This window comes from Saccostrea echinata, unplaced genomic scaffold (genome assembly GCF_033153115.1).
Source record: "Saccostrea echinata isolate AGI-Se365-2 ecotype Australia unplaced genomic scaffold, CSIRO_AGI_Sech_v1 ptg000015l, whole genome shotgun sequence".
NCBI lineage: Eukaryota > Metazoa > Mollusca > Bivalvia > Ostreida > Ostreidae > Saccostrea > Saccostrea echinata.
This window is the reverse complement of record NW_026889764.1, coordinates 13,598,691-13,613,836: the sequence shown is the minus strand read 5'-3', so window position 1 is coordinate 13,613,836 and position 15,146 is coordinate 13,598,691. Positions and strand designations below refer to the sequence as shown.

At 32.5% G+C, this 15,146-nt stretch overlaps 1 protein-coding gene across 1 annotated transcript; it reads left to right on the top strand.

Moving 5' to 3' along the window:
- The first annotated feature begins 587 nt into the window (after window positions 1-587).
- Window positions 588-9,276, top strand: LOC133187638 (amidase-like). The gene is made up of 11 exons (XM_061323057.1): window positions 588-609; window positions 2,864-2,971; window positions 3,557-3,671; window positions 3,845-4,017; window positions 5,239-5,378; window positions 5,530-5,730; window positions 6,198-6,272; window positions 6,607-6,763; window positions 7,153-7,215; window positions 8,202-8,489; window positions 9,034-9,276. Exons 1-11 carry the CDS (start codon window positions 588-590, stop codon window positions 9,225-9,227), a joined length of 1,536 nt encoding a protein of 511 aa, XP_061179041.1. The 3' UTR covers window positions 9,228-9,276.
- The last annotated feature ends 5,870 nt before the right edge of the window (window positions 9,277-15,146 follow it).

The following is a 15,146-nucleotide window of genomic DNA, read 5'->3' as shown; positions in this document are numbered from 1 at the left end:
GAATCTTAGCATTTGAAATGCCTTGATTTGGCTTGGATATACATGTATATCAAAGTTATTGCTTGTATGCATGACATTAAAAGTGTTTTAAAAAGAAATTGAAGAATTATATTCCCATATTTGTTTAGCCTACTTCCCATACTTTAATCAATAGGTAGCAATTATATATTTCAGAGATAAATTTAATTTAGCTTTGCATTTCTTCGGTATACTAGTATACCAAACTCACTATTATGAGAAGTACATGTATTATCCAAGCTTTTTATAGAAATATGTTTGTTTCATTGCAAAATGCTGAGGGATGTAATCTTTTATGATAACTTTCTGGTAAATGTCAGTTTGACTATTACATTTATGCATATTTAAAGTTACACTTTGTAATCCCCCCCCCAAACCTCAATGTTCCAATAAATTTACCCGTATTAAGACAGGTATCTTTTCAGATATCCTTTCATGTTAAAATACAACATATGTCTTCTCAAAGACTGCATAAGGCCACCATACAATGTAGTTTTAATGATTTGATGTCCATACACCTGTGCAAGGTTTGAAAACGTTTCAGTCTGCTTTTATATCAGAGATAAAGAATGTCGGTCAAAGAAGACAAAGGTGGGTTTTTATTTGTACAATGTTCTTATAATAATTATTCGTAATGTATCGTGTACATAGGACATAATATTCTGAATTAGAATGTATTGGAAGCAACATCAGTTTTTTTCAGATGAGGGGCTGAACCGAACAGAAATTCCCTGGCAAAAAAACTATATCAATAGAAAAAAGAAGGTCATTAAACGTTATAATGAAAAACAACATCGTTAGGACTGGGTTTTACTATATAGAATATACTGGAGTTATTATTGGGGGACACCCCAACCCACCCCTCCTGGTGATACATTCAGCTACATGTATATATTTAATTTCATTTAGATCTTCTATTGCCTTACGTATAAATTCACACCATCAGCTATAAAAACTAATGGATCGTCACGTACATACTCTCGATGTAAAGTTTTCCTCCAAATTTATCAATGAATTTTAGTCAGGCTACATACGTTTTACTGGAAAGAGAAGGTTCTCTAAGTATTGCTGGATTCTGACGTCATAATTAGTCAATAGCTTCTCAAAGGACCCCCATTCCAGGTATCGGAGGTTAAATATATGGCAAAATATTATCATTTGCAAATTTGCGAAAATTGTTGTCTACGATAATTGAGTTTTCTGGATTTGTTGATGATGTATATGCCTTGGAGTTTTTATATAAAAGCAACAAAGCCAAAAGTTTTGTCAAATTTCTACATTTTTTACTATATCAGAAAAAGTCGTTTCATAAAACTTGTAATTAAATGACACATTTGCACTAGATCGATTACAGAGTGAGCGAATAATTATATTCCAGTATTATACGATGGTTAGTCTAGATCTGTGAGATTGTATGCGATTTCTTTTATCAAATTCAGTAAGTAAAACCCCATTCCTCGAAATAAAATTCGTGGCTACGAATTTAAAAAAGAGCGGTTACAAAATAAAACTCTTGGAAAAAAAGAAAGAAATGTGCCTTTAATAAAAGAATTATTTCCAAATTTTGTTTAGAGCCTGCCACATCTGTTTCATACTTGTATTATTTAATTACATTACAGACGTGTTTTGGCCAACTAACATTGCAAATGGGAAGTCTTCATCTTTTCTGTCGCCAACTACCCCTATTTATGTAGAAACATTCCACCGTCACTTGCGTATTCTGTTTGTGTCTCCTAACTGATTCAGTAGGCAGAGGTGTGATCTGAATACGATCTAATCAATTTTTAAGAGAAGGCTAATGACAAATTAGTTGATGTTATAGAGCTTTCAACAAAATTTGAAGGTCAGTATTTTGCGAAGTCTATTATAGCTATAATGACCTTGTTTGCAGATAAACAACCCATCGTATCTTTACTGACATATTTCTTACCAATCGTTAAGCCATATATTTTTTATACCTATTTTGACTACGGATTGCACTGTTTATAGAGGACGACAATAGATGCTTATTTCTTCTAGGCACCTGATCCCATTTCTGGCGTTTACGGAGGTCCGAATTACAGTCCTGTTCACACTAATGTTTAATAGATTTATGAGATTGAGCACTGTTCGTTATCTTCACCTTTTTCATTGTATTAATTTAATAAAATTCGTGTTATGAATTATGAGTTTTTAACAAGATCATGAGATTACCCCGGCAAATTTTGACTTTTTGGCTTTTAGAATAATCGTCATAATGCAAGAGTCAAACGTAAAGAATGTTTCCTACAAAACTGTAAGTAGATTAAACGTTCTTTGTTAAAAAAGATAGCATTTTTCATATTCCTATTCATTTATAACGACTATTAACTGCTAACAAGTCACGGTTTTAACTTTCAAATGTCGCGTTGGTTTGAAAAGTGAAAAGGTATCCAGTAATAAATACATAACTCCGCTGGCCACAACGGTCTCCCCGTCAACACATGAAACTGATTCACGGTTTATGAAGCGTAAATTGTCCCAACCCAGGTTATACTCGTCCAACTTGGGTACTTTTAATTTCTTAAATGATGGTTCTATGTTGTAAAATACATATACTAGCTTATCTTAAAGTAAGTGAAAAGATGAAATCATAAAATGAAGACGGACAAAAATAACATTTGATTTTAATTTGATGTGGAAAATCAGCTTTATTTCATAGCGTAACTTGCAGAACTACTAAAGAGCTCTTTCTTATTTACTTCAAATAATCATTGAATTGCTTCCACGAAGAGGACTTTTTAGGCTTGCTTGTTACAAGAATAAAAGTCTTAAAACGTTTTTTTGACTTTGTGTTATAATACAAAAAAAACTGTCTATTTTTCAGAATTTCAGAAAAGTCCAGCGATTGTTCGGATATCGGAAGATGACATTAGGACTATTGCTGAAGATCTCAGACTGAGACTCACAACGGAGGAAAGAAGTGCAATTTACGGTAACCTTTTAAGCATAAATATCACCACCAGGATTGACCTTGACATGTGGCATTGAAATTCATAGAACATGTGCGCGCGGTTCTCTTGCTTTTGGATTAAAGTCATGAAAATCATATTCCATATGAAGCAAATTATGCTGAAATGTAATATCGAAGTCCTTTAATACTGAACTTCAGCCTTTGTCCTAAAACTTTAATTTTCGGTATGTTTCAGGTGACGTGGGTAGATTAGCATTCTTGAATTTTATTTATACTGTTGTTATATTATTTTATATTAAACTTTCCCATAAAATCGACTTTTAGTTTGCTCTTTGAATTTAATTTTATCTAGATTCTCTTCCATTTGTTCAGGTTTCCAAGTAATATAATATATTTATAGTTTTAAAGAACGTTTTGTTGTTGGTTTAAGACGTCCTTTTCTGTACATGTTTCCAGCTCATGCTAAACCCTTTTTTATCTTTGTAGAATATATGCATTTTCAACGCGTTAAATATAATGTTTTCTTAACACCACTAGCTTTAATATCAGAACAGATACATAAAGTAAAAAAAAAAACATAGGTCAAACATCATTTTCTCATTGTAGATTTCTGTGGCAATGTCTGCATAGATTACCAGAGGGTATACGAACTTGTGGTACCATCCCCTACGGTCAAATACCCAAGGACACCGGGACATAGGGAAACCAACGACAATGCTTGGTGAGTTTACTATGTCAATAGCCAATTTTAACTATGCAAATGCTCAAATATTATATGACTATATATTACATACGTCTTAGCCACAAAACTCTAAATCAATAAATTCATGATTAGTTTGACTAGATATATAAAGTTGTATGAGTATATCCAGATGTTTTGCTTGATATTCTTAGGTATTACCGGTGTGACATTAAAGGAGCCGAGAGGGGACTTTTGGTGGGGAAAACTGTAGCAATCAAAGACAACGTGTGCGTAGCCGGGGTCCCCATGATGAACGGAAGTAAAATACTGGAGGGGTTTGTACCCGACAGAGATGCTACAATTGTGGCAAGGATACTGGATACAGGTAGAGAGAGAAACTTGGAAATTACCAAAACATTTTAAAAAGAAAGCATGATGTCAAAAAACAAAAAAATTAAGTTCTATTGCTCTCAATTTTGCACAGTTTCAACTATGCAATGTAAAATTTATGTATATTTATGTATAGATTTCAATCAAATACAATAATAAACTTTCGCGAAGAAAACAAAAGAAATATTTGTTTAGCTGTGGTAAAATTTAGAAATTTATTTCAAAATTAAGGATTATCTCCCTCATGCATAGCTCTGATCCTTCGACGTATTTGGCTCCAGTCTTTGACACCCCTTTTTTCAGCTCTGCAATTTTTTAAAAAAATATTTCGGATTTCCAACGTTTCGGCTTGTAAATCACTGAAGAGACATAATTTGTCGAAATGCGCATCTAGTGCATCAAAATTGGTACCATATATTATTTACATCAAGTATCTTTTTGTCTGTCGAAATATACAGAAAGTTGTGGACTATGTCACTATTATGATGTTATCTGCAGAAAAAATTGAATTAAAGGTTTCAATGTCGTCTCCCGACCGACTTGCTAAAAATGACCCGACCCAATTTTTTTTAATCTCCAGGAAATTTTCTAAAAACAGAGATGGGGACTGAATTGGAGGAGTAAGCATCCTTTGACGACCGATCATACCCGCCGTGTGATCCTTGTCATGAAAAATTCTGTAGACCATTCAGTGGGAAAATAATTGCATATCAATTTGTGCTAAAAAAAAAAAATAAGTCAACATTCCACCTAACGACATATTTTTATTTGTAAGCAAGGTCAATGTTTCTGCCATAGAATTTGCAAAATGTTGGCTCTAAACAAAACTTAATATCATCGTATCATCATAGCCTGCCTCGTTTTAGAAAAAGATTGTATGTAGAACATGCTCTTACATATCGAATCAACTGGGAGACATCCGTACCGATTGTATCAACCTCAGAGTACTTGTATGTAATATATTTTTGAGATATACAGAATAAAAGAATCCTTGGCATGAAAATTTTTATAGACTTGACTGAATAATTCAAAGAAGACTATCAAAGATACATTGAATCAGATTTGAAAAGAAAATACGGCGTAAGTATTTGGCACAAATATGCATTTTTTGACCGAGAAAGCTGAAAGAAGTGCAGTGAAAGAGGCTGACATTTCAGAACGTCACATTCTTATGTTCATGAAGGTGCATTGAGCATTAAAAAAATAATTGTTTTAGGTGGAAGAATTCTAGGTAAATCTGTGTGTGAGGATATGTGTTTCTCCGCTGGTAGTTCTACGTCATCATATGGACCAATAGGAAACCCTTATGATCCAACAAGATCTGCGGGTGGATCCAGCTCAGGTTCAGCTTCTCTGGTAAACAAGCAGTTTTTCCACAATCTTGGGTAATAAAAAAAGGATATATGTTCCTGAAAGCTGTATTGTTTTCTAACAGAAATATATATGCTTTTTTCATCAGAAAACACTAAAATGATCTGTTAGCATTAAATGATTTCCTTCGTGTTAGGTTGCCAGAAATATAGTCGATGTAGCAATTGGTGGGGACCAAGGCGGATCGATTCGGATCCCGTCAAGTTGGTGTGGAATTGTTGGATTAAAACCATCTTATGGGTTGGTTCCTTATACCGGGATAATACCATCAGAAATTACTATTGACCATGTGGGGCCAATGGCCAGGACAGTGAAGGACTGTGCAACTCTGTTAGAGGTACAGTGACTCTCACTCTGAGAATAAGACATTCAATCCGAAATAAGACATACATGTACAACTATACTGGTAATGTGTTTGTTGTGTATATTCTCCAGAAAGTAGTATGAGGGAGGTATATTGGAATTACTTGTCCGTCTTTCTATCCGTGCAATCGTTCCTGGACCATAACTCCGCCATAGAGAAACAGTGCAGGGTGCCCACAAATTAAAGATATAGCCTTACAGTATGTCAGGATCAAGTTCTTACATCAGAATAATATAACTCTGAAGTAAGGGTTATAGGGAAATTTGGGGAAATTTAAGTTAACTGGAGGAAAGGGTGTAATTTTATTTCTAGTTCATAATTTTTAGTTAGATAGAAGCATTGAAGGCAAACATTGAAAAAAAAAATACAAGAGGTGGGGCGGGGGTATCGTTTCTCAGTTCTTCTAGTATGAACTTTGTTAACATAATTCAATTTTACAGGCGATTGCTGGATACGACAACGGTAACGATCCGCGACAGTTTCCAACTATATCAGTTCCTCTATATTCAGAATTGGTAAGATCATCACGGAGGTAAGCAGGTTTCTAATTTTGTACAATGTAGCTCCCTAAGAACTTAATCTACTTACAATAAATGTCATGGTTAATATTACTATATTTACATGCACACATTCCCCATACTTTACGACACTTTATGATATGATGGCCATACGTGCATTAAAATAATCTCGTATTTACATAAGAACACCATCTGCAGAAAAATCTCACAAACTTAACAGCAGCACAAAAATGAAATATTATGTAACGATTTTAATTAATTAACAACAATTTGATACTCAGAGAACTTTATCTACTTCATTATTGTTATGTATGCTTCCTCTGTGTACAAGTTTAACAAAGGGATAAAAGGAAAGAAGATAGCAATTCTCAAGGAAGGTTTTGAAGGAGTAGATGAAGATGCGGCGAAGATTGTAAAGGAAGCAGCTTATAGACTGAAAGAGGCGGGAGTTGAAGTCATAGAAGTTTCCCTCCCAGTTCATAAAGATGGTAGGAATTCGTTTTATTTTCAGCTGTCCCTCTCTTAGTGAATAACCCCTCTCTATTTCTTTATGGTGAGTGGTCAATGCTGAGGTATGTATTGATGATGAATTGAAACTCTTTTAATAATCTTACAATGAGATTTATACTTTATATAAAGAATTTGTAGCAATTCTTTATTTGTTATATACAAAGAGGAAAAAGTTGCATTTAATGCAATTATCACCTTCAACATTTGAAAGTACACAAAATGTTAACTATTAAAATAAATTGTTGATTTCGTATTGCTACATGCATTTTCTGCTCATCGTAGCATTGAAATAAATATTAATTCTGTTTATTACGTTCTTAAGTTTTACATTGCTTTAAGATAATAAAAAAAATTGTTGAACATGTAGGTGTGGCTCTACGAATGCCAGTTAATATTGAAGGGACATACCAAACAATGGTGAAAGGAAATGGTACGTTTTCTTTAAGTTTTATTTTTCAAAGACATACGCAACATGATAATTTCTATTTGGATAATTTCTAAAGATGAATTTCATCTTGTGAACATCAGTTTATTGACCGACTGCGGCAAACCAGAATTGCATCCGCTTAATCATAAATTCATAAAATTTGGGGAAAGTTAACTCTTTTATGAGGTTGACTTTTGTTGAACATTATACTGTTCTTAATCTACTTCGTATATTTAAAAGAAGATATAACTTTTGTTGAACATTATACTGTGCTACTTCTTATATTTAAAAGAAGATATAAAAGGAGTAATAAACAGTTAAATAAAATTTATACTAACAATCTTTAACGGGAATACTTGTATTAATTTATTTGAGATACATAGAATTACTAAATATATTCAAAAGGTATCATGAATATATCTGAATTGCTTTTTTCTAGTTATTCCTGTCTTTAGCTGCTACCTTAACGGAGCGGCATTCCAGCTCAATCATTCGGAATTAAAAGAAGTAGAATTTTCGAAATATTGCTGATGCTGATGCATAAAAGTCGAGAGTTCAAATATCAAGTTACTTTTTGTAGAATTATTAGTGAAATACGGTAAAAATTCCATTTCCCAGAGTACGTAAATTCCTTTACTTGAGATGATGCATACGATTTGTGCAGCAATTCCATCAGTGGTTGGGAATTTCTACCCGTTAACTTTCCCTGTACACTGAGTTGAGAGCCTTTTTGTAATCGACAAAATCAGAGTGTTTCCTTCCATTCTTTTGCTTGTTCTAAGTTTTTCTTAAGCTAAAGTTCTGTTATATGTTCTTGTAAATCCTACCTGGTATTTCCTGAATTTCCTCTTAACTCTCTCCTTAACCCGGTCAAAATCATTCTGTAGAACACTTCGCTTATCACTTGTAAGCGCACAACCAATGCAAACTGTCAAATAATATTATGACATGTAACATTTATTGTATAATTATTCACTTAACTACTAAAGGTCATGGATATAGCTGGAAAGGAAATTACGACCTACCCTTTCAGGAAGCTCTGGCGAGATCTTATAACCTCCGCCCATTTGACTGCCCCCTACCGGTCAAAATCGTCATGATATTTGCAGAGTTTATGCAGAGGAATTATCAAAACAAATTTTACGCCAAGGGACAGAACCTGATACAATATCTGACAATGGAGTATAGCAGAATTTTCAAGGATTTTGATGCCATGGTAATGCCGACACTTCCGGGGAAGGCATTTAAACTTCCTACATCAGATAATTCTGTTGAAGGTAAAAGTTGAAATGAAATTGTTATTTCTAAGACATATTTTGCATGAAATCTTTAAGCAACAGAATCTGGAGAATGATACATACACTGTATATGCAACATCAAATTTAATTTAGCAGAGCTTTTACAAAAAGTTACAAACTATTAAATGTACCAGAAGCACATTGAAAGATCATTATTTCAAATATAGATGATTAAACACAAAGTTTTGTGCATAAAAATTACTCTGAAATCACTAATATTTTTGAGGGTTTTATTTTCGTTGTTTTCGTGATATGAAGAGACCTATTAATTCATGACCTCCCCAAAATATTAAATTTCAAACTTCTTCAGCCATGAATTCAAATCGCCACGAACAAGTATTTTTTTTCCTCTATTCATGAAAATTTGACCTCAGAAATATAATAATTTTTATGATTTTACAGTAATTTCTAGCATTTCTGTTGGAGAATCAACACTTATTTCTTTTCTATACATGTACAGCCATTTTCATCCACTACAATTTTTACAATAATTTAGTTAGTAATTTAGTCTCTTTTTTTCTAGAAACATTGAAACTCCTGGTTGGAATGATACAAAACACAGCTCCATTCAACGCCACAGGACACCCTGCCCTGACCATTAACGCTGGATTTACTGAGGGACTTCCGTGTGGGATGGTGATAGTAGGGAAAATGTTCGATGAAACTACAGTTCTACAGGTCGCCAGAGCCTACGAGAAAATTCGGGATGGGGCTTGATTTTGTATACCTTTCGTTTAATAAACTCTGCACAAATGCGTTGGTGAGATTAGGGACTAGATTTGATTATCAGGTGGTTTTTATAGAATATGCTTTTACATTTTTTTTTAATAATCCTAACTTTTTTCTAGGTTAAATTAAATGAAGAGTTTATGTCTCACTTACCAAATGGCCAATGTGAATTTATTTAATATATGTTTTATCTTTAAATTAGCACGTATACTTTCATTTATTCACACTTCCTAATAAGCTATTTTTTCCCTTTTTAACACTCTTCTTTGAAAGGGCAAATAAATGAAGATTAGTTGCTGATTCAGTATGATGTCACTGGCGGCATATAGTACAGATAGTACAGACATTAACAAGTGATTTTATTTTCCAACAAATTTCGATATTGCAAAACAATTAAGTTATCTCGCTTTCAACTTCAACCCTTTTCAACTTTACAGTACGGACATTTTTTCCCAAAAATTCGGTTTTGCAAATCAAGTTATCTCGCTTTCAACTTTTACCCATAGAAGGGGCAATGAAGCAGGGAGAATAAACATAAAGTGTATCCTTTACCGTACTATGTTTAAGATTAGTAGAAAGCTTAGACACCTAAAACCATAGCGTTGATAGATCTAACATATCTACTAACAAGAAGTCATTTCTAAGAATTCTAAACTGATTTTCTCTTGGTCATAGAAAATCAAAGAATAAAATTACAAATTTGTAATTACATGTATGAGCAAACCTAATTCATGTGCTATTTTTACTTAATATTTATTTTTTGGAACTTTTCATGTTCATTATTTTTAGCGATTTAAAAAAATTCAAAAAATTTGTTCAAAATTATGAAATAAAAATATGGATTAAAGTGGAAAATAAACGCTAATGTTTTATGACTTGCCCTTATACAGATTACTGACAAATAATAAAATAATATTAATTTTTTAGAAAAAAAAATGTTCTTCAAAGAATGTAGACTAGGTTTAATACATTAAAAGTAGATTGTCGATTATTATATTTGGCTTATTATTATTATTTGATTATTATATATGTGGCACCTTGTACACTTACTACAAATGGATACAGACATAAGTTACATTTGTAGTTTCCTTCTTTCTATTCATCAAAATGGCAAATAAAATAGACATGTGATGAGAATTTAAAAAATAAAATTATCATTTTATTATCAAACTTTGATTAAAATATTTTTTTTTAAAATTATTAAACGCATGTTTTTTATTTTTTTATTTTTAAAGTCCCTTCGAGAATTTTTCACTCATATTGAGATGCCACCAATTGCCGGTTGAGAGCTGCAAAATTAGCCGTTACTCGGCACTTACGGCCTTTGAGAAGTGAGGAATCTCCTACTGCTACACGGGACCACAGTTATAATGCCTTATCAGAAGGACCGGCCTCCACGTCCCGCAATGGGATTCGAACCTGCGACTTAAGGATCCAACCCCCTACCCCGCGACTGAAGAGTAAACGCTTATTTAAAAGGCTGTCTAAATGTTTTAAGTCCTTTCTCAAACCGTCACAGTAGTTCTGTCGGTAGAACGCTTGCTTCGTGATCGGAAGGTCGTGGGTTTAAGCCACGACATACCGTGTACTAAAATCAATTTTAAAAAATGGGTAGCAACTGTTCCTTCGCCAAACGCTTGGCACTTGGAAGTGAAAGTTGCGGGTCTTTTGTATGAGACCTTAAAAGCGAGGCCCTGTGTCATGGTAGGCATTGGCACGATACAGATCTCTCATTGCTCAATGACCCTGAGTGCCTAGTGAATAAAGGCCTTCATTTTTAAGCCCTTTACGAGTATATTGTAATGTCTATCTGAGGAAAAAAAATTTTCGATTGGACGTAAAACAAGAGACAATCAATTAACCAAATACAAATTGTTAAAAACTGGTCAAATTGACAAAGGTTTTAGAGACTTTTACAATTCCAAATTGCTAAAAATTCTAGACATAAAATATTTACAAACCAACCATTGCATTATCAAATCTATTGAAAAAATCAAAAATAAATATTTTTACATGTATAGTGTATAAATCAAAAATTTAAATAAGCTATGCATGCAGAGAGGGGTATGGTTGTACATTGAAGTTTTAATTAAAAACTAACTTTGTGGGTACCTTAAATTTCTTGAGATATGTTACCATATGTCCCAAATGAACTTTTCAGACAGCGTTATGTGGCGTGTTATATTCAGATGCTATGCGTGTAGAACGGAGAATTAATTGTATCAAAAAAGAGAAAATTGATCTTTTCTTTGATATTTCAGATGGAAACAAAATGATACGATTAAACCAAATTAAGAAAATAAGTACCTCTTACACAAAAGAAGACGAAACTGGCCTTTCTTAGTATAGGGCTCGCCATCTTCGTGATATTCAAGTAATTTGCAGTTTTATATCGTTGAATGGCAGTCCTTTAATTTGGAAATTTGATCAACTTAATTTAAAAGAGGGGCCACATTGCTAGTTTCTTCCATTAAATTGATACATCGTATTTTATCGGTAAAAAGGTAGTCTATGAAAACGTCCACCTTCATTAACGAGCATATTCCCGTACGGATGGTCGCTTGGTGTTACCGTCAGCAATGCTTAATCGTTTCAACAAGACCCTGATTTATTACGTGCAAACCCGGGTAACTACCAGGTAGCATCAGACGACAACAATGGCGGAAAGGTATGACGGGTAATGGCAGAGGATAGAAGGCCTGACAAACATCGTTAACGTATTGCAGGAACCGTGAGAGCTTTGTCCCAGATGTTGGTAGTTTTTTAACGTTGTAATTTGATAGATCTTTGTCTTTTTTCAAACAATTTTGAGCCATATTAATTCTGTATGTAGTTCTTCTGTGTCCTTAACATTTCACGTTTTCTTCTTTGTTGAAAAAAAATTGTATCAAAATATTGATAGAGGAAATATGAATTTTCATTTTTTTAAAAGTTATTTTCTAGCTGTTTTGAATTGTTTTGAAAAAAAAAAAATCATCTTCAAATATTTGCATTTGTTTTAAAAAATGCATTTCCAATTTTTGGTTGTATCTCAATGTTCAAAGTCACAGATGTGATGAAGTTAAGAATTCTATTTTAAATAATTTTTAAAAAGGCAAATAAATAAGTAAGTACACAAGTTTTTGTGTTAAAACCTTTAAATTTCAAATGTTAGGAAAGTGTACTAATGTAAGTCTTATACGGTACCAATTTTGATGTACCAGATATGCATTTCGACAAATTATGTCTCTTCAGTATTGCTCATGCCGAAAAGTTAGAAAATCCGAAATAATTAAAGAAACTTTGAAGGGCTGAAACAAGGGTGCCAAAGACTGGAGCCAAATAAGTCGAAGGATCAGAGCTATGCATGAGGGAGATAATCCTTAATTTTGAAATAAATTTCTAAATTTAACCACAGCAATTAAATATATATCCGTATTTTCAGGCTTGTACGGAAGTACGTACTATACGTACTACAACCTCCCATGGTTTCACATACACATTTTTCTTGTCGGCAAAAAGGATAACAGTAGAAAAGAATATACGGAGAAAAGTGATCAGAGAAACAGTTTACATAATATTCTATATGCTACTGGTGTTTTCTTTTTCATTTCGAAGCAAAGATTTGGTATATACTGAAAATTTATTAATTCAGATCTCATTGGGGATAGGAAAATTATGCTAATACATGTACATGTATAAGACGATAAATCAAATTTGTTCAATTTGTTCAATTTTCAGAAGGTAATAATTTTGAATGGATATTAGAAGTGCGTAATTTATTAATGAAAACGTCAAAATTTAATAAAGAACACAGGTAAAACAGTGTATTCGTAGACAAAACCTTCTTCCAAAAGATATTAATCACACTCCCTGGTTTCTTGTATTCTTTTACACAAAACATTTTGCTCAGACTTGTGAATGTCTGTGATGAGAAAAATTACTTTCAATTGAAATACAAAAACAATTTATTGATCATCATTCTATAGACCCCACGAAATGTTACAAATCTACTTTAGATGGATTAGCTTGTATATATAGGACGGTTTTCATATACTTTTAGGTAATGTAAATAACGAAATCTACGAAAACAAATTCTGGGGAAAGAAAAACAACGAGCTCAGGAGTATATATTTTTGGAGGAAAATCTTGGGGTGGAGGAGGGATTCTATCGACAGGCATATAATGTACAAGTGCTTACAGATCTAATCACTTTCAAAGGCGGGTGTGTTCATTAAACGGATGGGAAATTTGTGACTTGTGATGACAGCATTAAAAGAGACAGGCTTCTCTGAAAGACTTTTTGAAGTTATCAGGAAACAATGCACATTAACAGAATGAATTTCCTACACAATTACTGATCAAAAAAAATCTTTAATATGCAACATCTTAAAAGTAAATCTTTGACAACGGTAATTTGTTTTCACGCCTGTTATATCAAGAATCTTAAAGGTTATTTATTATTTATTTTAAAATAATCACCATTCTCGTCAATGTCTTGTAATTATTCCTGTTTATGCAAAACACATTGATTAAAGTCAAATTAAACTTGGAATCTAAGAAACAAGTAATAATTAAAGGTGAATTGTTTGGAAAACATTCTGTTAATATTTTTTGAGAACAATGAATAATTCAAAGACATAACTTTTGAAAAATGATTGAAGGACGGTTATTGGACATTGCAAGATATAATATAAAGATTTAGTTCCGGGACAATGTTGTTTTTAAATTGAATTTTAGGATGTTTTTAGTAGGAAAAATATGCTTCAGAAAATAATGAATTTGTAGTAAATCTGTGCAAATATAAAGTAAATCTGTGCGAATGAAATAAATTCTTTGGTGTATGGAAACATACTCAGCTGTACTTTCTTTAAATAACTTTAGACCCTGACAAATAATATTTACAATCATTATGATATATTCCTCAATTCGATCATCCATTGTAGCTATGTTTTAAAACAGAAAAAAATTAATGATTTATAGATATAGTTTTATGTATGTATACATTGTATATATATATATATATATATATATATATATATATATATATATATATATATATATATATATATATATATATATATATATATATATATATATATATATATATAAAGCACTAAAGATGACCAATGACACTCCCTTCCTCAGGACAAAGAAAAAAAAGTTAAGAAGTCATAAAAACAAAGGAAATAGAGAAACAAAAACAACTAGCACTACTACTAAACTACTAAGCAATAAATATTTACAGTGTTACATATTTAATTTGAAGTTTATAAACAGTTGTGAACAAAGAAATCCGGAGCGCTATGAATTGCGTCCGTTCTATCGGGTGTACTCTGGTGAAGTCAGATCCGACACTTAGGATACACAGTGTTGTATATATATATATATATATATATATATATATATATATATATATATATATATATATATATATATATATATATATATATATATATATATATATATATATATATATGATATATATATATATAGAGAGAGAGAGAGAGAGAGAGTTCTTTTTTCAGGGTAGCCTAGTGAGGTAGTGACTGTTCCTTCGCCAAGCGCCCAGCAGTAGAAGTGAAAGTCACGGGTCTTTCGGATGAGACCTAAAAAACCGAGGTCCCGTGTCACGGTAGGCGTTGGCACGAAAAGGAACCCTCACTGCTCAATGGCCCTGAGTGCCGAGTATAGGTCTAAATTTGAAGTCCTTCACCGGCATACGGTGACGTCTCTATATGAGTGAAATATTCTCGAATGGGACGTTAAACAACATGCAATCAATCATTCTTTTTCACTGTATAATCTTTTGCTCAATAAAGACAATGTTTATTTCTTAAACTGATAGATGTATTCATCGTAAGTATATAATAATAATTATGATAATAATAATAATAATAATAAAGTTTAATAATGATGTGGCTTGCA

What these genes read in the sequence shown, in the direction of transcription:
- LOC133187638 (XM_061323057.1), top strand. Translation starts at nt 588, where the DNA reads ATGTCGGTCAAAGAAGACAAAG. An exon ending in GCTCAGGTTCAGCTTCTCTG is followed by an intron (nt 5,379 to 5,529) that starts GTAAACAAGCAG and finishes CCTTCGTGTTAG; the next exon opens with GTTGCCAGAAATATAGTCGA. An exon ending in ACTGTGCAACTCTGTTAGAG is followed by an intron (nt 5,731 to 6,197) that starts GTACAGTGACTC and finishes TCAATTTTACAG; the next exon opens with GCGATTGCTGGATACGACAA.